Source organism: Anomaloglossus baeobatrachus, chromosome 2 (assembly GCF_048569485.1).
Source record: "Anomaloglossus baeobatrachus isolate aAnoBae1 chromosome 2, aAnoBae1.hap1, whole genome shotgun sequence".
Lineage (NCBI taxonomy): Eukaryota > Metazoa > Chordata > Amphibia > Anura > Aromobatidae > Anomaloglossus > Anomaloglossus baeobatrachus.
In genome coordinates this window covers 253,402,163-253,429,245 of record NC_134354.1, presented here as the reverse complement: position 1 = coordinate 253,429,245, position 27,083 = coordinate 253,402,163, and the positions used below count along the sequence as shown (strand labels likewise).

General features: G+C 46.5%; 1 protein-coding gene across 2 annotated transcripts in view; it reads right to left on the bottom strand.

The window, feature by feature from the left end:
• EPS8L3 (EPS8 signaling adaptor L3) overlaps window positions 1–27,083 on the bottom strand; it is a 310,884-nt gene that overhangs the window by 120,703 nt on the left and 163,098 nt on the right. For both annotated transcript variants that reach the window (XM_075333719.1, XM_075333718.1), the window contains exons 3-5: window positions 24,948–25,024; window positions 19,020–19,084; window positions 1,797–1,952 (exon numbers count right to left, since the gene is read on the bottom strand). In XM_075333719.1, coding sequence (XP_075189834.1) covers window positions 1,797–1,952; window positions 19,020–19,084; window positions 24,948–25,024 — 298 coding nt within the window. The remainder of the gene's footprint in view (window positions 1–1,796; window positions 1,953–19,019; window positions 19,085–24,947; window positions 25,025–27,083) is intronic.

Here is a 27,083-nt window from a genome sequence, read left to right as displayed (position 1 = left end):
CAACTAGTCACAGATAAAGAGGTCCAATCAAGAACTGGATTATGGACTTGCAACCAAGGAAATCCCAGAACCAAAATATCATGCAAATTATGCAACACCAAAAACGTACTATCCTCCTGATGATCAGGTGTGACCTGCATCGTCACCTGGGTCCAAAACTGGGGCTTATTTTCAGCTAAAGGAGTAGCATCAATACTCCGCAAAGGGATAGGAGCATGCAAAGGCACCATAGGAAAACCACAAAGCTCAGCAAACCCAAAATCCATCAAGTTCAGGGCAGCTCCTGAATCAATAAAAGCCATAGCTGAAAATGATGATAGGGAATAGATCAAAGAAACCGACAAAAGAAACTTGGACTGTAAACCGCCCAAAGTAAATGAACAGGCAAATCGTTTCTCACGCTTAGGGCAGACAGAAATAGTATGAGAGTCTTCTCCACAGAAGATTCATAGCTTATTACGCCTTCTAAAATCCTGCCGTTCTGCCCTAGAAAGGACCCTATCACACTGCATAGGCTCCGCAGACCGCTCTGAGAGCGACACCTGGGGGGGTTGCACACAGCACTGGAGGGGGAGCTGCACACAGCATTGTGGGGAGAGCTGCACACAGCACTGTGGGGGGCTGTACACAGCACTGGGGTGGCTGCACACAGCACTGGGGTAGCTGCACACAGCACTGGGGGGCTGAACACAGCACTGTGGGGGGCTGTACACAACACTGTGGGGGGCTGCACACAGCACTTGGGGGGCTGCACACAGCACTTGGAGGGGCTGCACACAGTACGGGGGGCTGCACACAGCATTGTGGGGGGGGGCTGCACACAACACTGTGGAGGGGGCTAGACAGCACTGGAGAACGGGCACATCACACAGGCGGGCGGACTCCAGGCACACAGCAGGTCCTGACCACTTTTGTAAGTATAAGCACCCGATCACTGCTGCCCCCGGGAATCTGCCCGGGGGCCGCAGAAAAACTCATCACAGGTCCGCAGTTCCAACCCCTGAGCTACAGCAAGGCAGGGGTGCTCCTCACCACCCACGGCAATGTTCAGCTCTCCGAGTGCCTACCTTTCCCTGCAGGATGCCACGTCCCAGCCACCTCCGCGTTGCCCGCAGCACTGTGATGAGGCGCAGAGTGATGACCTCATCACATTGGGCTGCGGGATGATGCGCCGCCTCCCTGCTCCACTCGTCTCGCTTCCGGCCACATGGCTAATTTGCATGTGATGCCCTATAAGGGCTTCGCCTGCAATTTAGCCGTGTGTGCAGTGAGTGAAGTGATACCGCCAGGCCCCTCTGCTGCGGCTGTGATTGGGGCCCGGTGAGGAGGGGTGCCTGGCCTGCCCGGGGCTTAACAAAGCTAAGTAATTACCCCGGGCCTGTCCGGGCCCCCTCTCTTCATCGGGCCCGGTACACCAGGCACAGTGGTAATGCCCTGATGGCGGCCCTGGGCACCCAAGTTAATTGCATCAATGAAACCCCCACACACTATGGCTATGCACATTACTATTTCTCCCCTGGTGTATATAAATGTGGAAAAAAAATAGATTTTATTTTAGTATTATTAATAAATCAAATATTCACTTATAGAATATGTTGTTTTAAAAGCTGATATTTTCTTGTCGGTAGTCAAGCATCTGAAGAGCTTAGTCCTGAAAGAGTTAAACAGGTTTTCATGATTACATGCCATTCTATGTAAAGTTATTTTTTTTTCTTAACTAGAAAGCACATAATTTTACATTACTTATTCTTTATTACATTACTACTAATTCTATAAAGCAGAAGCAAACATCTTACCCGCGATTCCAGGTCTGCCAGTATTAATTCTTCATTATGTACCTGGAGAATCATCTCCTGACCCCAAATTTTCCCTTCTGCATGTAATAAGCTGAGATGTTTCAGGCAATCCTGGACATTGCGCAGGCGATTATCAAGTTCACATGTTAACAGGTGCTGAAATCGAAATTGTAGTAAGAAACATCAGTTTCTATGGGGCTCATAATCTGAGTTTTCTATTTCAGAAACATGTACATTCAGTCCAGTTTCATAAGAAGACAATGGTCCCTGTTTTTTGTTTAGATTTGTGTGTTTTGTACATTTTTTTATATTGCACCCATTTCGTTATTGTATTTGCACAATTTTCTAAATTAACAGTCATGGCCGAAAGTGTTGGTACCCTTGAAATTGTTCCAGAAAATGAAGTATTTCTATCAGAAAATAATTGCAATTGCATGTTTTGTCATACACATGTTTATTTTCTTTGTGTTTAAAAGAACAATACAAAAAAAAGAGAATAAAAGGCAAATGGACATAATTTCACACAAACCCCCTAAAAATAAGACAAAACTGTTGGCACCTTTCCAAAATTGTGGGTAAACAACTGTATTTCAAGCATGTAATGCTCGTTCAAACTCACTTATGGCAAGTAAAAAGTGTGGGCAATATCACACCTAAAACCAGATAAAAAGGGGAGAAGACTCAATCTTTGAATTGCGTGTCTGTATGTACCACACTAAGCAAGGAGGACAGAAAGAAGACAAAAGTACTGACTGAAACTTGAAAGCCAAGATCGGTTCCAAGTCCATCTCAAGAAAGCTTGATGTTCCTTTGTCCACATAATCAAGAAATTTACAACCCATGGCACTGTAGCTTAGCTTCCTGGATTTGGACGGCAGAGAAACATTGCTGAAAGGTTGCAACTTGGGATAATTTGGATGGTGGATAAGCAGTCCCAATCAAGTTCCAAAGAAATTCAATCTGTCCTACAGGCTCAGGGTGCATCAGTATCAGCGTGAACTATCCGTCTACATTTGAATGAAATGAAATGCTATTGCAGGAGAACCAGGAGGACCCCACAGCTGACATAGAGACAAATACAAACAAACTGCAGGTTGCCAAAATGTACATGAGTAAGCCAAAATTCTTCTGGGAAAGCGTCTTGTGGACAGATGAGACCAAGATAGAACATTTTGTTAAAACAAATAATTCTACTATTTACGCAAAACAAAATGAGGTCCACAAAAAAAAGAACACAGTACCTATAGACAAATATGGTGGAGGTTCAAAGATGTTTTGTGGTTATTTCACTGCCTCTGGCCCAGGGTGCTTCAACTGTGTGTAAGGCATTATGAAATCTGAAGATTACCAAAGTATTTTGGGTCACAATGTTGTGCCCAGGGTCAGAAAGCTGGGTTTACTTTTAAGGTTATGGGTCTTTCAGTAGAACAATGACCCAAAACATACTTCAAGAAGAATCCATAAATGGATAGAAACAAAAATCTGGGGAATTATGAAGTGGCCAGCAATAAGTCCAGACAATATTCCAATAGAGCTAATAAAGTCCTCTGAAAAAATAGCTGAAATCATTGCATGCCTATGTGAACAGATATGGGCAACTGGTAAAGGGCCCAAGGACTGGACAAGATCAGTGTTTATTTCCATTCTGAAGAAGGGAGATGCTACCAACTGTGGAAACTATCTTACTATTTTGCTCATACCTCATCATCAGAGATGATGTCAGACAAGGCTGCACCCTGTCACCACTTCTTTTCAATATATATGCAGAAGCTATTTTCAGGAAGACTGGAATGGCTGAAGAAAAGAGATGGACTCAAAATTGCTGGTTAAATCATCAACAATCTTAAAGTACCACTCCATTGTGTTTTTTTCACCACTGAAGTACTACTTTAAAATTAAGCGCCCTGCCCCTGGTCGTATACCCACCTTCCGACATCTTCAATGGAACATGGGACTGCTACTCAACACAAAGAAGACAAAGATATTGACTACTGCCAGGTATGACTGGGGCATGTTTAGGATGGACGGCTACAAACTGAAAGTTGTAATGGACCTATCGGATTGATGATCACTCCAAATGCAGCAACGACACCAGAAGTCAATAGGAGAATAGCTGTGGGCAAATCATCACTTGACAAGGTCTGTAAATTGAGGAACATTTCACTGGCAGCGAAGACAAATCTGGTACATAGTTTGATCTTTTCTGTGATAACATATTGATGCAAAACATGGAGAATAAAGAATAAAGCACCAATACAGAAGAAGAATCAATGCCTTTGAAGTGTGGGTCTGGAAAAGGATGTTATCAATAGCATGGATGATAAGAAGAACAAACAAATCTATTTTGGAACAAATAAAGCCAGACATGTCACTTGAAGCAACATTCACCAAATTAGGACTTGCCAACTTTGCAGGGGCGTACTTTGCATATGGGCAGAACACGGGGCCACATGGGGCCCCTGAGTCAAGGCACCTGGTGCCATGCCCCTCACACCCCCACCTGTCATCACATGGATACCCAGGGAGAGGGGTAGGCGATCTAGGCAAGTACAGGAAACTACAAGAAAGTATGGCCCTGTGCCGAGTGCGGACATAGCAAAAGGGGGCGTGTCATGAATGAAAGGAGAAGCACTGACCACTGAACTCTTCCCCCACCAGTCTTTTGAGAGTGCTCACTGGCTGGTATCTCTGTCTTCCTGCATGTCGCGCCCAATGGTGAGTGCTCACTTGTAATATTAGCGGGCCCGGCCGCCCAAGACACAAGGAACAATAGTGGAGGATGCTTAATATCACTTACAAAGTGTCTACTGCTGCCTCCACTGTCTATCTTTTACTTCAGGAATCCCAGATATCTCAGGTCAGACCAGAGGATGGGGGAGGAGGGCTCACAGTATGGCAGGAGCATAATAATAATAATAATAATAATAAGTTTTATTTCTATAGCGCCAACATATTCCGCAGCGCTTTACAATTAGGAGCAGGAAGCTGTTATCAGTCTTATCTGTGCTGTTTTTCCCTCCTCCAAAATGGTTTCTGCAGCCCCTTTTTAGTTGGTCCCTGAACTACATGATCAATCTACATGACTCCCCAGGGATAGGGGAGTGAGCTACATACAGGATGCTGCATAGTAAGGGGACTGAATACCTAATATGTCTATCATAAAAGAGTAGCATATTAGTGTCTGTGTATCAGCTGTGTATGTGTGTATATGTGTATTCATATATTTCTGTGTGTGTGTGCATGTATATACTCCGTAAACAATGTTTGTGTTTTTTTCCACTTTCACCCCTATAATACTTCACTTTCTACTTACCCCTTTGATCTCTAAACCCAGTAATGAACTTTTCATCTCTCCCACCATCCTCCCCACCCATCTCACCTTCTCCTCAGATATTTTCCTCCACATTTCACCCAGTGTCTCTAGACACACACTACCATCCCATGGCCCTTCTCCTCACTGCTGGAGATATCTCTCCTAATCCTGGTCCTCCTCACCACATCTCTATTGTCACTTCAAACCCTCATCCGCAACCTATCACAAATTTTCAAAACCTTTCTAACCTCATATCCATCCACCCAACCCCTGCTCCCCCAGTCCCAGTAACAGGAGCTCTATGGAACGCTTGCTCTGCCTGCAACAATCTTTCCTACATTCATGATCTTTTCATCACTAATAAACTTTCCTTCCTCGCCATCACAGAAACCTGGCTCAACCCCTCTGACACAGCCTCTCCTGCTGCACTTTCTTATGGTGGTCTCCATCTGTCTCACACCCCTCGCCCCAGTAACAAGCATGGTGGAGGAGTTGGTTTGCTCCTGTCCGACCAGTGCTCCTTTACACCAATTCCACTGCCACCCTCTGTTACTCTCCCCTCTTTTGAGGTGTACTCTATCTGCATCTACTCCCCCTCCAACCTCCAACTGGCTGTCATTTACCGCCCTCCAGGGCCAGCCACTGCCTTTTTTGAACATTTCACCACCTGGCTACTACACTTCCTTTCCACCGACATCACCACCATCATCATGGGTGATTTGAACATCCCCATTGACACTTCCCACTTATCTGTCTCTAAACTTCTGACATTCACTTCCTCCTTCGGCCTCACCCAATGGTCTTCTGCAGCTACTCACAAAGATGGCCACACGCTGGCCTTCATCTTCACTCGCCTCTATTCCCTATCTAACCTCTCTAACTCACCTCTGCCCCTGTCTGACCACAACCAACTCACATTCTCTTCCTTCTCTTCTCCAAGTACGTAACCCCCCTCCACAAACTTTCACACCCTCGCAGACATATCAAACACCTTGATTTACACGCACTTTCTCAGTCCCTTCTCCCTCTCGCAGACATTGCTTCTTTACACGATGCAGATGCTGCTGCAACTTTATACAACACCACTGTACCGCCCCGTGCTCGGCAGCTGAGCCGCTCAGATCCAGACCTTCTGTGGGTGGCTCGAGGGTCTCCGGACCCGGGGGTCTCACGGTCACTTCAACTGAAAGGGGGGTTGTGGTTTGGGGATGTAGCTGTACGGCCGGAGCCGTGTTAAGTTCGTGATGCCACCCACGGGATGTGGTGAAGGTGGACACCACCGCTGCAGTTACGGGGCACCCAGGGGAGATGTTCGGCAGCAAGTTGTTAACCCCTCCGTGGGCAAGGATGGTGGCCCCGGGACCCGTCGGGAGTGTTTGGCGGTGCAGGAAGATGGGCGACCGGAGGGTGCTGTTGTACTCACTATTAGTAAACACAAGAGTCTCTGGTAAACCAAGATGATGGTGGTCGGTGCCCGCAGCTGGCTGCAGTCTGGTCCCCCACCCTGCTGGTGGTCTCTGTCTTTCTTCCGCACCTGTGTTGGATGGTGGACTGCCTGTGCTTACAACTTCAGGAGTTCGCTCCCGGCTTGTGGTCACTGTGAGACTGTGACCGGGGTTATCTATGACGACCGGTATGTCTCGCCCCGGTTGTGCTCACTCCATGATAGAAAGTAACTCCACTCCAGGGTTAATCCTGTTTCCCTACAGGCTTAAGGAAGGGTTAAAAGGAAACAGGAACGAGGGCAGGTGTGCCGGGTGTGAGGGAGTGATCACAACTCCCTGAGTTCTCTGCCGGAGAGGCACATGTGTACTGTGTGGACTTTTGTTTGGATAATAAACCGTGTGCTGTGAACCTTGGTGCCTGGATCCCGTGTCTTCTGCTGCGCAGCCGACCACGCTACCTCACATATGGTGGAGAATCGGCGGGCATGCCAGCCCGGTGAGGTGTAGCTTCCATTTCTGGTGACCCGGTAGCACATGTCCTGGATTCAAGCAGCTATACTACAGCCAAAACCCGGCGACGCCATGGAGGACATACTTAAGCAGCTGATTCAGGCCAATGCACGTCAGGAGCAAAGGCACCAGGAACAGATGGTTCTCCTGGCCAAGTCGATCCGTGCCGGAATGACAGCAACAACCCCGGCACCGGGTGATGACGGCAGCGTCCGTAAAACGGTGAGACAAGCGTTGCAAAAGATGACCCCGGGGGATGATGTGGAAGCGTTCCTGGCGGTGTTTGAGCGGGTGGCCGAGCGGGAAAAGCTGCCGACCCCCCAGTGGGCTGAGGTATTGTCGCCCTATCTGACGGGGGAGCCCCAAAAAGCGTACCTGGACCTCTGTACCGAGTACGCCATAGACTATACGACCCTGAAAGCCGAAATACTTGCCCGGTTGGGGGTGAATACCTATGTACGGGCTCAGCGGGTGAATCAGTGGTTCTATGAGGAAGCCAAACCTGTACGCTCCCTAGCCTATGACTTGTTGCATTTAGTAAAGAAGTGGTTGCAGCCTGACATTCTGAGCCCGGCGCAAATGGTGGAAAGGGTAGTGGTTGATCGCTTTGTGCGCACTTTACCCGTCACCATTCAACGGTGGGTGGGCCAGGGCGACCCAAGTACCCTGGATCAATTAGTGGGCCTGGTGGAGCGGCATGTGGCTACGCAGGACTTGATACGGGACACTGAGACTTTGCGTGCCGCCCGTCGATCCGGCCCCTCCAAGCCTCGGGCCAAGGACCCACCGCTGACACCGGTGCGGGAGTCCGCTACCGTCCCTTCGGAGGCCGCGCCCGCCATCCCTGAGGTCCGGAAGGCCATGTACCCTAAACGACAACTCGTCAAGGGGGTATCCTTCCCTATTAGATGTTGGCGGTGCCAGCGGGTGGGACATATGGAAGCTCAGTGTCCACTCACCACAGAGCCCATGGATTGTGGGGTTACCCGGCGGGGTTCAATGTATGCTCAGGTGGTGTGTACCGCTGACCTGGTCTACCCAGAGACTGAGCCCCACTTGTGCCAAATACAGGTGAATGGATGTCCGGTTACAGGCTTGTTGGATTCCGGAAGCTTAGTGACCCTTGTGCGATCCACCCTAAGGGCTAAAGCAAAGGCCACAGGACGTACCGTGGGGGTGGTTTGCATACATGGGGACCGCCGAGACTATCCCACGGGGATTGTCACCATCACAGCACCTTGCAGTCAGGTGCAACATGAGGTGGGACTTATTAACACTCTTCCCTATGACGTGATCCTAGGAAGGGATCTGCCCTATTTTTGGACTTTATGGAAGGGACCTCCTAAGTCCCCTCAGATATTGGTCAGTCCGGGACCTGAGCCCTACAATCCTGAATCCGGGACGCCTGCCGTAGGGGTTCCCATGATAGGGACAGAATGTGAACCCGATAGGTCGCCCCTAGAGGTATTGGCAGGAGAGGCTGAGACGGTTGAGCCCATCCCGGAGTTGGAGGCATCCCCGGATACGTTTGGGACAGCCCAACTCCAGGACCCTACATTAATACATGCCCGGAGTCGGGTGACAGTAGTTGACGGGGTGGCACAGCTGCCCGGTGCCCAGGTAAGATACCCCCATTTCGCTCTTAAACAGGATTTACTCTACCGGGTAGATGAAATACGGGGCGTAGGGGTAGAGCAGTTGGTGGTGCCCCAGCCGTATCGCCGGCGGGTCCTCGACTTGGCTCATAAACACCTGATGAGTGGCCACCTAGGGGTCAAGAAAACGCAGGAGCGAATATTGCAAAGGTTCTATTGGCCCGGGGTCTTTGGGGAGGTAAAACGGTTCTGCGAAACCTGCCCGGAGTGTCAGCTTACCGCACCCCTGACCCACTTTCGCAGTCCGTTGGTACCGTTACCCATTATAGAAGTCCCTTTTGAACGGATAGGGATGGATCTGGTGGGGCCCCTCGTAAAGTCTGCTCGAGGGCACCAACATATCCTAGTGATCGTTGACTATGCCACCCGGTATCCAGAGGCGATACCCCTCAGACATACTGCGGCGAAGCTTATAGCTCGGGAGTTGTTTGCTGTGTTCTGCCGGGTGGGGTTGCCCAAGGAGATCCTTACGGATCAGGGGACCCCATTCATGTCTAAAGTAACCAAAAAGCTATGCCGGCTACTCCAGATCAAGCAGTTGCGTACGTCTGTGTATCATCCTCAGACGGATGGGTTAGTAGAACGATTCAATAAAACCCTGAAAACCATGCTCAAAAGGGTGATTTCCAAAGACGGGAAAGACTGGGATATGATGCTTCCCTATTTGATGTTTGCCATACGAGAGGTGCCACAGGCATCCACGGGGTTTTCGCCTTTTGAATTGTTATACGGGCGACATCGCCGGGGATTGCTGGACCTGGCAAAGGAAACATGGGAGCAAGAGCCCACCCCCCATAAAAGTGTGATTGAACACATTTTAGGAATGCAGAACCGCATAAGCGCGGTCATGTCAATTGTGAAGGAGCATTTACAGGAGGCTCAGGCGGCGCAAAGCGGCCGCTACAATAGACAAGCCACCGTGCGGACCTTTAAACCCGGGGATCGGGTGTTGGTATTAATCCCCACGGCGGAGAGTAAATTCCTGGCTCAGTGGCAAGGTCCCTACGAGATAAAGGAAAGAGTCGGGGTGGTCAACTATAAGGTATTGCAGCCCGGTAGGCGGAAACCTGAACAAATATACCATGTCAACCTATTAAAACCTTGGCAGGAACGGGAAAGCCTGATGGTTGATTTTTCCCCATCTCCCTCCTCTTCGGGTCGTTCAAACCCGGCTCCAGCAACCCCCGGAGAGGACGAACCGGAAGTAAGGAAAGGAGAAGCCCTCACCAAGCAACAGAGGCGAGAGGCCAGACGGCTGGTTCAGCAGAACCCCGATGTCTTCTCCGAGTTGCCAGGTAGGACCAGTCTGATACGACATGACATTGTCACCGAGCCTCACCTGAAGGTACGCCTGAAGTCATACCGGGTGCCGGAGGCTCGAAGACAAGCCATATCAGAGGAAGTGAAGACAATGCTACGCCTGGGGGTCATCGAAAAATCCCGGAGTGAATGGGCTAGTCCTATTGTCCTAATACCAAAACCCGATGGCTCCTTAAGGTTCTGCAATGACTTTAGGAGATTGAACGAAATATCCAAGTTCGATCTCTACCCCATGCCCCGGGTGGATGAGCTGATTGATAGGCTGGGACAGGCGCGATATTTCACCACGCTCGACCTGACCAAGGGGTACTGGCAGGTGCCCCTGACGGAGTCCGCCAAGGAGAAAACCGCTTTTACGCCGGAGGGTCTCTTCCACTATGTTGTCTTGCCTTTTGGGTTACATGGCGCTCCGGCCACGTTCCAGAGGTTGATGGACTTGGTGCTGGAACCCCACCAGGCGTATGCATCAGCGTACCTTGACGACATCATTATTTACAGCTCCGAGTGGCAGACCCACTTGGAACAGGTACAAGCGGTGGTAGACACGCTTCGAACAGCCGGATTGACAGCCAATCCCAAGAAATGTGCGTTGGGACTCACGGAAGCCCGCTACTTGGGCTACGTAATAGGCCAAGCAGTGATTAAGCCCCAAATTAACAAGGTTGAAGCAATCCAGAAGTGGCCTAGACCCCTGACCACGAAGCAGGTTAAGGCCTTCCTGGGTATCGTGGGGTACTACAGGAGGTTTGTAAAAGATTTTGCGGGACTATCAGCCCCCTTGACGGACCTTCTCAAAGGCAAGAAGTCCGTCATGGTGCGCTGGACTCCGCAGGCCGAGGACTCCTTCCGGGCCCTGAAGGGGGTCCTGTGCGGACAGCCCGTTCTTGTAAACCCTGATTTCCGGAAGGAGTTCATAGTACAGACTGACGCCTCGGAGGTCGGCCTGGGGGCAGTGCTGTCTCAGGTGGTTCAGGGGGAGGAACACCCCGTCACCTTTTTAAGTAGGAAGCTCACCCCTCCCGAGCGGAATTATAGCATAGTGGAGAAGGAGTGCCTGGCGATTAAGTGGGCCTTGGAGTCCCTACGCTATTACCTGCTGGGACGTCAGTTTCGCTTGGTGACGGATCACTCTCCCCTGGTCTGGATGAGGTCCGCCAAGGAACGGAATGCCCGGGTTACCCGGTGGTTCCTTTCTCTGCAGAACTTCCGGTTTACGGTTGAACACCGGGCCGGTAGGTTGCAGGGCAACGCCGATGCCTTGTCCCGCGGCCCGTGTTTGATGGCAGGAGTTCAACCCCGCTCGCTTGAACTGAGGGGGGGGTATGTGAGACTGTGACCGGGGTTATCTATGACGGCCGGTATGTCTCGCCCCGGTTGTGCTCACTCCATGATAGAAAGTAACTCCACTCCAGGGTTAATCCTGTTTCCCTACAGGCTTAAGGAAGGGTTACAAGGAAACAGGAACGAGGGCAGGTGTGCCGGGTGTGAGGGAGTGATCACAACTCCCTGAGTTCTCTGCCAGAGAGGCACATGTGTACTGTGTAGACTTTTGTTTGGATAATAAACCGTGTGCTGTGAACCTTGGTTCCTGGATCCCGTGTCTTCTGCTGCGCAGCCGACCACGCTACCTCACATCACCTAAAAAGCCCTGTGCCCGCAGACGCTGGCCCGTGGAATCTTTGAGTTGTGGCAGTGGCTGCTTAACCCCTCGTTGTGCTGGTGCCTTCAGTCGGGACTTTGGGTAGGACAGGACCTCTAGTCCTGGCCGCAATCAGTTAATTAGCTAGCCCCCAGTAGCTTCTGGACCTAGCTCCAGGGTCTGAGTACCCCCTTTTGTGCTCCGGTTTCCGAGTCGGTTCCCCGGGTCGGTACCAGCGGGCTACAACCCTGTCCCGGTCCACCTCAGTTCCACCGAGCCGTCTTCCCTGCTCCTGCAGACAGAGGCCTCCGTCTGCCTCCTAGCCAAGGGTACCAGGGCTCCTACCCCAGCACCTGCTCAAATTTGGTTCTCCCCTATGCTGGAGCTGCACACAGCTCCAGCCCACACAACTCTCCAACTTGAACTTTCAACTTGTTCTTGTTTCACAACCCTAAACAGCTGTTTAACACTTTCAATTCCCTCCTCCGTCCTCCAGCACCACCTCCCTCCCCTCTCATCTCAGCTGGAGACTTTGCCACTTTCTTCAAGCAGAAGATTGACAACATCAGAGCAAGCTTTGGCCCACAATCTCCACAGCCCCTCATCATAGCTACTCAGCCCTCTTCCTCTAAATCCAGCTTCTCCACCATGACAGAAGACAATCTTTTTACTCTACTCTCAAGATCACATCTAACCACCTGTGCACTTGACCCGTTCCCGTCGCACCTCATCCCCAACATCACCACAGTCATCTTCCCAACCCTAACCCATCTCTTCAATCTATCACTAACAAGTGGTGTATTCCCTTCATGCTTTAAACATGCTTCCATTACGCCCATCCTCAAAAAGCCCTCCCTTGACTCATCCTCTGGGTCAAACTATCGCCCCATATCCCTTCTCCCCTATGCTTTAAAACAACTTGAACAGCATGACCATTTTGAATTGTCCTCATACCTCTCCTCCTGCTCCCTCTTTGATCAGCTACAATCTGGCTTCTGACCGCATCACTCTACTGAAACTGCCCTAAACAAAGTCACCAATGACCTACTAACTGCTAAAGCCAAGCGACACTACTCTGTCCTCCTCCTCCTGGACCTGTCCTCTGCCTTCGACACAGTAGACCACTCCCTCCTACTACAGATTCTCTCATCTCTGGGCATCACAGACTTTGCTCTATCTTGGATCTCCTCATTAGAGATGAGCCACCACCCTAGCGTTCGAGTTCGGTTCGGTTCGTCGAACTTGGGGTGTGTTCGCCGAACGTTCGTAGAACGTACGTCGAACACTTTTGAACACCTTTGAACACCATTGAAAACAATGGCAGGCAAACACAAACATATACAAACATGCACAAACACGAACGCACACACACATATTATGCTCACCTTACTTTCCATTCCATCGCCGGCCTCCTGGGATTTGCAGTTCGACGGTACAGGAGGTGTATCGGGTAACCATCGCGACCGATGCCGGAACTTCCTCTGACAGAGTGCTGATGGCAAAGGCAGGAGCCGCTTGCCTCTGATTGGCCAGCACGCTGCCTTTGAGTAACGTCTGACAGAGAAAGTTCCTCCCTCATCGCGATGGTTACCAGATATACATCCTGTAGCGGCGAACTACGTGTATCGGGTAACCATCATGACGAGGAAGGAATTTCCTCTGTCAGCGCTACTCAAAGGAAGCGCGCTGGCCAATCAGAGGCAAGCGGCTCCTGCCTTTGACATCAGCGTTCTGGCAGCGGAAGTTCCGGCATCGGTCGCAATGGTTACCCGATACACATCTTGTACCGGCGAACTGCAAGTCCCAGGAGGCTGGCGATGGAACGGAAGGGAAGGGGAGCATAATATGTGTGTGTGCGTGTATGTTTGTGTATGTTTGTGTGTGTTTGTGTGTGTTTGTGATTGTGTGGAATGGCAAAATAGGGGATCAGGATGGGACATTTAGCAAGTTGTGGAAGGAATTGTCTGCATTGCAGTGATTTCCTAAGGGAAATCTTGCTTTGCTAAACGAGTAACTTGGTTAACAAGCACACTCCCAGAACAGATTGTTCTTGTTCCACTGTATTAACATTGAATGACAGTATTACTGTGAAAAGCCAGTTACGCTTTTGCTGATCGAACCATTATCGAACATAACCTCGAACTGTTGAACTTGAATCTATTTGTTCGCGTTCGTCGAACGACTCGAACATCGCCTAAAACAGGTTGAATTTGAGATTGGTGAACAGTTTGATTCGAACACTGCTCATCTCTACTCCTCATACCTAACCGACCGAACTTTCAGCGTCTCCCATTCTCACACCACTTCCTTATCTCGCCCCCTATCTGTTGGTGTCCCCCAAGGTTCAGTTCTTGGACCCCTGCTGTTCTCCATCTACACCTTTGGCCTGGGACAACTCATAGAGAGTCCCACGGCTTTCAGTATCATCTCTATGCCAATGACACACAGATCTACCTCTCTGGACCTGACATTACCTCTCTACTAACCAAAATTCCACAATGTCTGTCTGCTATTTCATCCTTCTTCTCTGCGCGATTCCTAAAGCTTAACATGGACAAAACAGAATTCATTGTCTTTCCTCCTCCTCACTCAATTCCTCCAAAAAGCCTTTCCATCAAACTTGATGGCTGCTCACTCTCCCCAGTCTCACAAGCTCGTTGCCTTGGAGTAACCCTCAACTTTGCTCTATCCTTCAAGCCACACATCCAAGCCCTCTTCACCTCATGCAGACTACAACTTAAAAATATCTCCCGGATCCGTGCTTTACTTAACCAAAAATCAGCAAACACATTAATGCATGCCCTCATCATCTCACGTCTCGACTATTGCAACCTCCTGCTCTCTGGCCTCCCTTCCAACACTCTTGCACCCCTCCAATCTATCCTAAACTCTGTGGCTCACTTAAACTTAATCCACCTCTCCCCTTGCTATTCCCCAGCCTCGCCACTCTGCCAATCCTATCACTGGCTTACCATTGCCCAACGACTGCAGTTCAAAACATTAACCATGACATACAAAGCCATCCACAACCTGTCTTCTCCTTACATCTGTGACCTAGTTTCCCGATACCTACCTGTACGCAACATCAGATTCTCACAAGATCTCCTTCTCTACTTCTCTCTTATCTCCTCTTCCCACAATCGCGTACAAGATTTATCCTGTGCCTCCCCCATACTCTGGAACTCTCTACCTCAGCATATCAGACCTACCATCGAAAGCTTCAAGAGGAACCTGAAGACCCATCTCTTCCAACAAGCCTACAACCTACAATAACCCTCAGTCCAGTACACCATTGTGCAACCAGCTCTGTTCTCGCCTATTGTACCATCACCCATTCCCTGTAGACTGTGAGCCCTCGCAGGCAGGGTCCTCTCTCCTCCTATACCAGTCTGTTTTGTATTGTTATTGATTGTTGTACGTATACCCTCTTTCACTTGTAAAGCGCCATGGATTAAATGGCGCTATAATAATAATAATATATGTGTATGTATCATTATGTGTGTATGTATGTTATATGTATATGTGTTTGTATGCATATATATATATATGCACACACACACACATACACACACACACACACACACACACACATTGGAGACCAAAATTAGAGAACAAAATACAATTTCCTAAATGTTAAGCTCATCGTGTAGTCCTATGTGATTATATCTTAACATGAGTAAACTAGTAGTATTTAAAGCTTAATTCATAAATTGAAGTTTTTTCAAAAGCACATAATAAAAATGTAAATTAGATAAATTAAAAAGAACACTGATCAAAATTAGAGAACACATTCAGATACCTGCAAGTTATTGCTGTTAATCTGGCACCTGGTGCTAATTTAATATCTGACAAACACTATTTAACTGGCAGCCTAACTTTCCAGTTTGCACCGACTGCAAAAATGGTGTGCCTTTCCAAAGTGACTGAAGCCCTCCAGTAGCAGGTTGTTCAGATGAAGACCAAAGGGGTGACACTATCAGTCATAGCAAGACAAGTTGGTCATTCTAAGTCTGTGATTTCAAGAATATTGCATCTTTACAACATCACAAACTCTTTTAAGTCCCCCAAGAAGGCTGGTCGCCCTTGCAATATAGGACAGAATAATGCGGAGAATCTCCATGGGTAATCATTTCAACATTGCAGTTGGAGGAATTACTTGCTGAACAGGGTAAGGATCTGTCTCGTCATACAGTGTCACAACATTTAAGAGCATCTGGACTGAAAGCCAACTTTGTAGTGACTAAACCTCTCACTGGCAGAAAGAATCAAAAGGATAGACTCAGCTTTGGTGAGGAGCATGTTCTAGGCTTTATCTGTGCTGGGTATCATAATATGGGGGTACCTATCGCCAATTGTTTTATTTATTTATTCTAACAGTACGATAGATCTGTAGACCGGTTCTGGCTCTGTGATTAGTTGCAGTCAGACTCTGTCACACAGGCTGGGGGTACGTCTGACTGCAACCAATAACAGACGCCGCTGGGCGGGGAAAGCAGGGAATATGCAATGAAGGTAATAAGCGACCCCTGGAGTGAATGAGCGGTGGCGGGAAAGTACAGCCGGGTAAGTAATGCGCCCATTCCAATCCCCGTATCCTTTCCACCACCATTTTTAAGTGCCGGAATCAGGTCCCAATATTATATTATATGGTGACCGGCGTCTGGCCAGATACCCTGGATCAATTACGGGCAGAACCGGGTTTTTTATTAAGGCTATGTGCTCACGTACGCTCGTACCTGTGGATGTATCCGCAGGTACGAGCGCATGTTTCCCGCAGCTGCCCGCCGGTGTCCGCAGCTATTTTTAGCTGCTAGATTACAGCGGAATAGCTGCGGGAAACATGCGGACATTCAAGCGGCTTACCTGCGGACATCTCGGCCTCTCATCTCCATAGCGGAGGTCCGGGACATCCGCCGGTAATTCCGCATGAATAATTGACATGCAATTATACATGCGGATGCCTACATCCGCAGCATGGTCGGCAGCCGCACTTTCACAGCGTGGACACAGCACTCCCCATGTCCCATAGGATAACATGGGGAGTGCCTGTACATGCTAAAACCTGCGGATTTATCTGGAAAATCCAGAAAAAAACGCAGGTTTTCCGCGGCAAAATCCGCACAAACAGGCTCCTGTGGGCACATAGCCTAACTCGGTAAACTCACCGATCCAGGGTATCTGCAAGTCCTCCCATCATTAGAGTGAAAAACCAAGGCAAAACCGCGGAAAAGAATTGACATGTCCATTCTTTTCATAACACAGCAAAAACCATGGCGGTTCACAACCATCAGGAAAACACTGCAGGTGTTGTGAGGGTGTGAGTATGTGCGCGCATGAGATTTCTGTAATCTCATAGGCTTTGCTGGGACTGTGAAGGCAGCGTTTTATTAGTATGGATTTGCATAAAACCAAGGCAAAAACCATGCTAAAAACGTTGCAAAAATACAGCAAAAACACCCTGTGTGAACATAGCCTTACAATGCTGCCAAATGACTGCAAGCTTGACTGTGCTGGAACAGCAGAGCTGAATACTACAGATAAGTATATATCTAAGCTAAAAAAAAATTATAAAGTTTATTATTTTTTTTTAATGGGGGGTAATTTCAGCTTTTGCTATGGCACCCTGCAATTTCTATGTACTCTCCTTCTACTTTGGGCACATCATACAAGTAGGACCATCATTCTAAAAATACATTATCGAGGAAATATAGAAAGAACAAGGTGAAGAGGAAGACCAGTAACCTGGTGGCTTGATAAAATCAAGATAACAACGACAAACACCCTGGTGGACCAATCTTCCTACAGAGCGTTCATCCATCAACTCGAAGAAGCTCGAGATGAAGCCGAAGGCCATTAAAAGAAAAAAAAAGTAGTGGAAGAACCCCTAAGGGTGGAAACACATCTATGCGAGTTAGGCTATGTTCACACTTTGCGTTTTCACCTGCGTTTCCGCTGCTTTTAGAGTCAGTTTTGAACTGCAGCGTTTTTGTGCCCAAATGCATGCGTTTTGATTTTCCATTAAAGTCAATGAGAAATCATGAATTCTCGTACACACTTTGCGTTTACAAACGCATCACAAAATTTGCATAAGTTTGGTCAAAAACCATGCGTTCAGAAAAGGACCCTGTCAATTGTTTTTGCCATTTGTGGTGCGTTTTGTTAACATTGAAGTCAATGAGAAGTTGCAAAAAGCAAGAAATATCAAAATTCCTGCGTTTTACCTGCTTTTTCATTGCAGAAAACATGCGTTTTGGACTACCAAAACGCATGCTTTTTGGACATCAAAATAATGAATTGATATGTTCCTTTACACACACACATAATCCGACAATTAAATTTAAGAAAAATATGCATTTATTGTTATTTTACCGATAAAATGTATCTTAACGCTATAATTTTATTAAATATATCTTTTTCCATTATTTTTCCCATTAATATAAATTTGTCCCTTTTTTTTCTACTTTTTCATTCCGTCTGAATGTTTCAACTTTATTTAGTAGTGTCTTGATGTTCAAAACGCATCTGTCAAAACGCAGGTGAAAAAGCATGCAAAAAGCGCTGAAAACGCATCTGAAACGCGGTAAATACGCATGCGTTTTCAGCGCTAAATTTCTTAAAAAGGCAACTTTGGCTAAATCAATTAAGCCCAAAACGTGCGTTTACAACTGCATGTAGGATGACGGAAAGTGCGCACATAGCCTAAAATCGGTCCGACTGGGCTGAAAAATACTCGGCTGATTTTAGTTCACGTTAGGTGCGAGTGCAACGCAAGTGCGATGCTTTTTGCTCGCGTGTGTGTTGCGATTGCGATGCTAGTTTCATGCAACATCTTAATTAGATAAAAGCTATTACACATGTGTCATTTAATTAACCTATGGGAATGTGCTGTCACATTCATCTAATGAGCGAAGTTACTGCCACACTCGCAAATGTGAACGCTGGTGCGCGTGTGTGATGCTACTTTTAATCCCCTTCCATAGGAAATCATTGGGACAAATGGTGCGAGAAACTCGCAAAAAAGCAGCCTGCTGCGATTTTTTTCTCAGTCCGATTTGGACTGAGAAAAAAATCGCAGATGAGAGCTGAATCATTCACCAACATGTGTCCGATTCCAATGCTAGTTTTTCTCGCATTGCTCTACTGCGAGAAATTCGCAAGTGAGAAGCAGCCCTAAATCATATTCTGGCTCTAGTTTTCCAAAGTGCTTTTTTAAGTAACAGCTGAAACTCAACCTTAACTTTGCATCTCTTCTGATATATAATCCACATTGTTTTAAAATATGTTAAATGAGATGAATCTATTTATATAAATCTTACAAATAAGTATGAAACGTATAATTACCTCTACTCGGTGATGAAAGTCGACGACCACATTGGACAAAGACTGAGCGTATTTTCTCCTTTGATCTGTAACATGACCAAAAATCCAATTTAAGAAGGATATTTACATCCCAATATTTTACCTTATTAAACTTTTATTCAATCAAGTGATTATGACATTGTTTTTTTTTCTATGTTAAAGTGGCAAAGGTAGGCCACTATGATTTGTATTTTTTAATTAATCCCTTCGCCCTCCGGCGATTTTCCATTTTTCGTTTTTTCCTCCTCTTCTTCCAAGAGCCATAACTTTTTTATTTTTCCGTCAAAACTGTTTTTTTTTGCAGGACGAGTTGTACTTTTGAATCACACCATTCGTTCAGCCCCATATTGTGCTGGAAAACTGGGAAAAACTTTTAAGTGCGGTGAAATTTCAAGTCAGTGCAATTGCACGATTATTTGGGGGTTTTCTATTTACCATATTCATTCTACAGTAAAATTGAAAATTGACTTGTCAATATGATTCCCTGGGGCAGTATGAGTTTGTAGATACCAAGCATGTATAGTTTTACTTTTATCTAAATGGTGAAAAAAAATTAAGAATTTTGTATAAAAAAAAAAAAGAACAATAACGCTTTTGTCATCATTTTCCGAGACCCATGGTGTTCTCATTGTTTGGGACGTGGGGCTCAGTGATGGCTTATTTTCTGTGTCTTGAGCTCTCTGATCCACCCGCACCTGTGTGCCGCTCATGTCTGCTGAACACTACTGTAGTAATGTGTGATTAAATTTATATTTCCATATACCTACTTTATTTTGAAAGCAGCAAACTTAAAAAAAAAGCTTAAAAATTTTAGACATGCACACTTTGGTCCTTTAGGGCAAAATATTTTTTTTAACTTTTTCACTGTCACATTTCAGAAGTCATAGTATTTTTATTTTTATGTTCATGTAGCTGTATGAAAGTGTTTGTCAGTGGTAGCATTTTGGGGTACATATACTGTAACTTAACTATTAACTTTTTATGGGGAGAAATAGAAAAACACAACAATTCTGCTGTAGTTTTTAATGTGCTATGCTTTCCACAAATCCAAGGACACATATTCAGCTTAAATACATTGCTGTGCAGAGCTGTTGGGTCCCTGCACTGCAATATACCCTGCTGGCCAAGCAGAGGCCAGCAGCTGATGTTGGTATACCCGTGACTGGGGATGCATGGTGGTGACATCATGTGTGAGCATAGCAGGCACGCTGATGTCAGCTGCCAGCCACTGTGATCCAGGTATAGAGGAGGACGCCATGCAGTGTTTGAACCTGGGAAGGAGAGCAGAATTTTTTTTTATATGCATTAGAGGCAGAATGGGGACTGTATATACCAGAAAGGAGCACAGGAGGACATATATATACGAGTTTGGGGCTCAGGGTGGGAGATATATATACAAGGAAGAAGCCCAGGATAAGGACATAATACCAGTATGGGGGTCATATATACCAGTATAGGGGACATATATGCCAGAAAGGGGGACATACTGTATATACCAGGAAGGGGCTCAGAATAGGATGGAAGACATATATACCAGGAAGCGGCCCAAGATAAGGACATATATACTAGGATGGGGACATATATACCAGGATGGGGAACATATATACCAAAAAGAGGCCCAAGATAAACAAATATATACCAGGATAGGGTACCATGGGGATGGGGATTCCATGGGGATAGGGGTCATATATACCAGGAAGGAACCCAGGATGGGAGACATATATACCAGGAAGGAGCACAAGATAAGGAGATATATACCAGGTTAGGGGACATATATACCAGAATGGGGACATATATGCCATGAAGGGGCCCAGGATGGGAGACATAAATACCAGAAAGGGGCATAGGATAAGTACATAAATACCAGAATGGGGTATATATACCAAGATGCAGGACATATATACCAGGATGGGGGACATTATACCAGGAAGAGGCCAGGATAAGGATATGTTTACAATGAAGGGGCCCAGTATAAGGACATATACCAGGATGGGAGACATATATACTAGAATGGGGGACATATTGCCCAGGATGGGAGACATATATACCAGGAAGGGGCTTAGGATAACGACATATATACCAGGATGGACAATATATATACCAGGATGTTGGGCATATATGTCAGGATAGGGGACATATATATCAGGAAGGGACCCAGGATGGGAGACATATATACAAAGAAGGGGCCCAGGATAATGACATCTATACCAGGATGGGGGATATATATATCAAGATGGGGGACATATCAGCCTGCATGGAGACATTTACACCAGGATGGGTAATATATACCAGAATGGTGAACATATTTATCAGGAAGGGGCCAAGGATGGGAGACATATATATCATGATGGGGGACATATTTAACATAAACGGCTCAGGATGGGAACATATTTACCAGGATAAGTGACATATTTACCATGAAGGGGTCTAGAATACAGTACATATACACCAGGATGTGGGACATATTTACCATGAAGGGTCTCAGGATGGGGAACATTGTTTCACAATGACAGGGTGGGGAAACACTTATGTCTTTATAGGATTTAGAACGCTATAAGGGCCCATGCATCTTACCTGCATATGGGAGGGCCCAGGTCCAAATTTTGCACCTAGGCCCATTGAACTTTAGCTACGCCACTGGGTAGAGGTCACATCAGAGCAATGTCTGGCCAGGCATTCAGGCATTGTGATGCACATTCCTCTGTTCAGTGAACCGGACAGGACACTGAGCGGACTGGACTAAAAGAGAAGATAAACAACTTTTCCTTAGCTGACTGAGAATGAAAAGCCATCTCACTCAGCCTGAAAGTTTGTGTCCTACTGTGTGCCCCGACAGAGTGCACTACATAAAGCATACCTTTTGACATAATCCACCTGCACTGTTGTATCAGAGTATTTCATAAGTCTAGTAAGCTTAAAGAACGCCTGTTACCATGAAAATGCCCTTCAATCTGCAGGCACCATGTTAGGCCCCCTTCACACGTCCGTGAAAAACACGCACGTGTGTTACGGGCCGTTTTTCGTGTCCGTGTCCCGTTTTTGTGTCCGTTTTTATGGTCCGTGTGGCACCTGTGTGAATTGCGTATGCTAGCCGTGTTTGTGTGTAGAACGTCCGTGTGTGCGTGTGGAATTAACGTGTATGTGTACGTGGAATGTCCGTGTGGAATGTCCGTGTGTGTGATGCACAATGTCGTTTATAAATGTCGGCTGACAGCAGACAGAGTTGCGCGATGAGAATGAACTCGGGTGAACTTCACCCGACTTCATCCTCATACCGCGGCTCTGTCTGTGTCGAGTACTGATTAGCGGTCACCTGTGAAGGATTCACCGATGACCGCTAATCCCCCGAGTGACTGAAGTTTCCCCCCCTCTCTCATACTCACCGATCCCCGGCGCGGCGCTGCACGGCATTCACACTGCTGCGGCGGCTTTTACTATTTTGAAAAAGCCGGCCGCTCATTAAACAATCTCCTATTCCCTGCTTTCCCCGCCCACCGGCGCCTATGATTGGTTGCAGTGAGACACGCCCCCACACTGAGTGACAGGTGCCTCACTGCACCCAATCACAGCAGCCGGTGGGCGTGTCTATACTGTGCAGTAAAATAAATAAATAAATAATTAAAAAAAACGGCGTGCGGTCCCCCCCAATTTTAATGCCAGCCAGATAAAGCCATACGGCTGAAGGCTGGTATTCTCAGGATGGGGAGCTCCACGTTATGGGGAGCCCCCGACCCTAACAATATCAGTCAGCAGCCGCCCAGAATTGCCGCATACATTATATGCGACAGTTCTGGGGCTGTACCCGGCTCTTCCCGATTTGCCCTGGTGCTTTGGCAAATCGGGGTAATAAGGAGTTAATGGCAGCTCATAGCTGCCACTAAATCCTAGATTAATCATGTCAGGCGTCTCCCCGAGATTCCTTCCATGATTAATCTGTAAATTACAGTAAATAAACACACACACCAGAAAAAATCCTTTATTATAAATAAAAAACACACACATATACCCTGGTTCAACAATTTAATCAGCCCGAAAAAGCCCTCCATGTCCGGCGGAATCCAGGATGGTCCAGCGTCGCATCCAGCTCTGCTGCATGGAGGTGACAGGAGCTGCAGAAGACACCACCGCTCCCGACAGCTCCACGTGGCAAATGAAGACAGCCGCGCGATCAGCTGAGCTGTCACTGAGGTTACCCGCTGTTACTGGATCCAGTGACAGCGGGTAACCTCAGTGACAGCTCAACTGATCGCGCTTCTCACCTCAGTTGCTGCGTGGAGGTGACCGGAGCGGTGGTGTCTTCTGCAGCTCCTGTCACCTCCATGCAGCAGAGCTGGAAGCGACGCTGGACCATCCTGGATTACGCCGGACATGGAGGGCTTTTTGGGGCTGATTAAAGTGGTTAACCAGGGTATATGTTTGTGTTTTTTATTTCTAATAAAGGATTTTTTCTGGTGTGTGTGTGTTTATTTACTGTAATTTACAGATTAATCATGGAAGGAATCTCGGGGAGACGCCTGACATGATTAATCTAGGATTTAGTGGCAGCTATGAGCTGCCATTAACTCCTTATTACCCCGATTTGCCAAAGCACCAGGGCAAATCGGGAAGAGCCGGGTACAGCCCCAGAACTGTCGCATATAATGTATGCGGCAATTCTGGGCGGCTGCTGACTGATATTGTTAGGGTGGGGGGCTCCCCATAACGTGGAGCTCCCCATCCTGAGAATACCAGCCTTCAGCCGTATGGCTTTATCTGGCTGGCATTAAAATTGGGGGGGACCGCACGCCGGTTTTTTAAATTATTTATTTATTTATTTATTTTACTGCACAGTATAGACACGCCCACCGGCTGCTGTGATTGGGTGCAGTGAGGCACCTGTCACTCAGTGTGGGGGCGTGTCTCACTGCAACCAATCATAGGCGCCGGTGGGCGGAGAAAGCAGGGAATAGGAGATTGTTTAATGAGCGGCCGGCTTTTTCAAAATAGTAAAAGCCGCCGCAGCAGTGTGAATGCCGTGCAGCGCCGCGCCGGGGATCGGGGAACGGTAAGTATGAAAGAGGGGGGGAAACTGACCGACAGACTGTGAGAGAGGGACAGAGAGACCGACAGAGAGACCGACCGACGGACTCAGGTAGATTGACCGACATACACAGAAATAGAAAGAATAGCCGACATCACTAGAAATAAAAACACCAAACGGACACGGACTATAGGTAGATGCATACGTGTTTACTAACGTGTGTGCACATACCCATAGACTTTCATTGTGTCCACGTGTGCGTGCTCCGTGCAGATAACGGACATGCATCCGTGCAAAACGCAAACACATACGGATCACGGACACGCACACACGGACATAATGAAATAACGCACGTGTGACTACAATCATAGATTAACATTGGTGCACGTTTGGCCGTGTCTCCGGTATATACGGAAACGGACCAAACACGCACGTGTATCACGGACGTGTGAAGGGGGCCTTATAGAGCAGAGGAGCTTAGCAGATTGCGATAAAGTTTTGTGACAAAGCATTCAGTATAACCTGTATTTTAAAACCTCTGCTTTTTTGGGGATTTTTGCTCCAGTGGGAGGTCCTATCAGTGACTGACAGCTATCTCTTTATGCACTTTTATACAAAGAAATCTGTCAGTCACTGATAGGATCTCCCACTGGACTGAAAATCTCTACTGAATCTGTTCTCGCAACACTATATATCAATTTTCTTTTCACCCCTTGCTCTATAACATGGTGCCTGCAGATTGGACGCATTTTCATGGTAACAGGTTCCCTTTAGGCTTACTACAATAACGGAATACTATGTTACAACAGTGCAGATCATGATTGGTGACAGATTCTCTATAAAAAAATAAAGATTGCAAAGCTTGGAATAGAACTAATAATTATACTTACCGTAGATAGATTTTGCACTTGGTCTGCTACCAATGTTGATAGGTTGAGTGGATTCTGCATGTTGTGCCAGCACACCACTAATACAAGATAGAGATGACATATATAATGACACTATATAGAATTACATAACATTGAAAATTTGTCAAATTTGATGCAGTCCTGGCAAAGACCATGAAGTATTTGCTCCCTATGCTCAATATTGTAGCATACATCATTTCAGTATAAAAAGATTACATGTGGTAGATATTGATTAAATATCCTTCTTAATGAAACAAAATCTCAACTACAAATGTAGCTGAATATTTTGGCACCGAGTCCGGGCCGGCTTATCCCCACACCACTCTAATTGATTGACAGGTTTCTTTCATGTGTGTACATCGGGACTGACCTGTCATTCACCTGTAGCGGCACTGGAATAAGCCAGCGGAGAACAGTGCTGGACTAGTTTCGTCTCTGGCTATGTTCTCTGGCTTGATCTTCACAATATATTGTTTCTGAAATGCCGGAGTGTTTCGGAGAAAGATAACATACCTCGCTAAAATTGTTCAGCCAGACTCAGATTAATTTTGCTCATAGTTTGGGGAATATGAATCAAATGACAGGTTCCCTTTACGACAACATTCTTCTAATTATTGGCAATGTTTAGCTTTTTCTGTTGTCCCAGGGATCACAAAATTCCTGTAGTTTCCGGTTTAAGGCTATTTTCACACTAGAAAAATGATTTTTCTTAAGAAATTTCTTAAGAAATTTCTTGAGAGTGAAGGATTAGCGCACCTGCGTTAAAAAACGCACCAATAACGCAGGTGCGTTTTTGGTGCGTTTTTCATGCGTTTTTGGTGCGTTTTCTTTAATGTTGGTCCCTGCGTTTTTTAATGCCTTTAGGGTATGTGCGCACGTGTGCGTATTACATGCAGTTATGCTGCGTTCTGCACCGCAGCGTAACTGCATGCGTCCTGCGTCCCCTGCACAATCTATGGAGATTGTGCAGGGGCCGTGCGCACGTGGCATGTTAGAACGCAGCGATTCGGCTGCTTGCCGAATCGCTGCGTTCTATGAAGTGACATGTCACTTCTTTCGTGCGTTCTGCATGCTGTCTATAGGGAGAGGCAGCATGCAGAGCGCACGAATCTGCCGGCACCATGCGCTTCAGAACGCAGCTTTTCAGCTGCGCTCTGAAGCGCACATTTTCGGTGCGGTGCAGAGCGCACACGTGCGCACATAGCCTTACAGCAATAAAGCACATTGAAAATAAAAAAAAAAAAATAGATAATACAGAGATAGATATATGATAGATAGCTAGATAGATATAGATATTTAGGGGAATAGATATAGAGGGATAGATATAGATAATAGATAGAGGGATATAGATAGATAATAGATATTTAGGGGTATAGATAGATAATAGATAGCTAGATAATAGATAGATAATAGATAGATAGATAGATAGATAGATAGAGGGATAGATGGATAGATAGATAGATAGACAGATAGATGATAGATCGACAGAAGGATAGATAATATAGAAAGATAGACAGATAATATAGAAAGATAGAGGAATAGATAGATAGATAATAGATATTTAGGGTATAGATAGATAGATAAATAATAGATAGATAGAGGGATAGATAGATAGAGGGATAGATAGATAGAGGGATAGATAGATAGATAGAGGGATAGAGGGATAGATAGAGGGATATATAGATAGATAGAGGGATAGATAGATACATAGATAGATAGAGGGATAGATAGATGGATAGATAGAGGGATAGATAGATGGATAGATAGAGGGATAGATAGATAGATATAGATAGATAATAGAGGGATAGATAGATAGATAGATAGATAGATAGAGGGATAGAGGGATAGATAGATAGATACATAGATAATAGATAAAGGATAGATAGATAGATAATAGAGGGATAGATAGATAGAGGAATAGATAGATAGATAGATAGATAGAGGGATAGATAGATAGAGGGATAGATAGATAGATATAGATAGATAATAGAGGGATAGATAGATAGATAGATAGATAGAGGGATAGAGGGATAGATAGATAGATACATAGATAATAGATAAAGGATAGATAGATAGATAATAGAGGGATAGATAGATAGAGGAATAGATAGATAGATA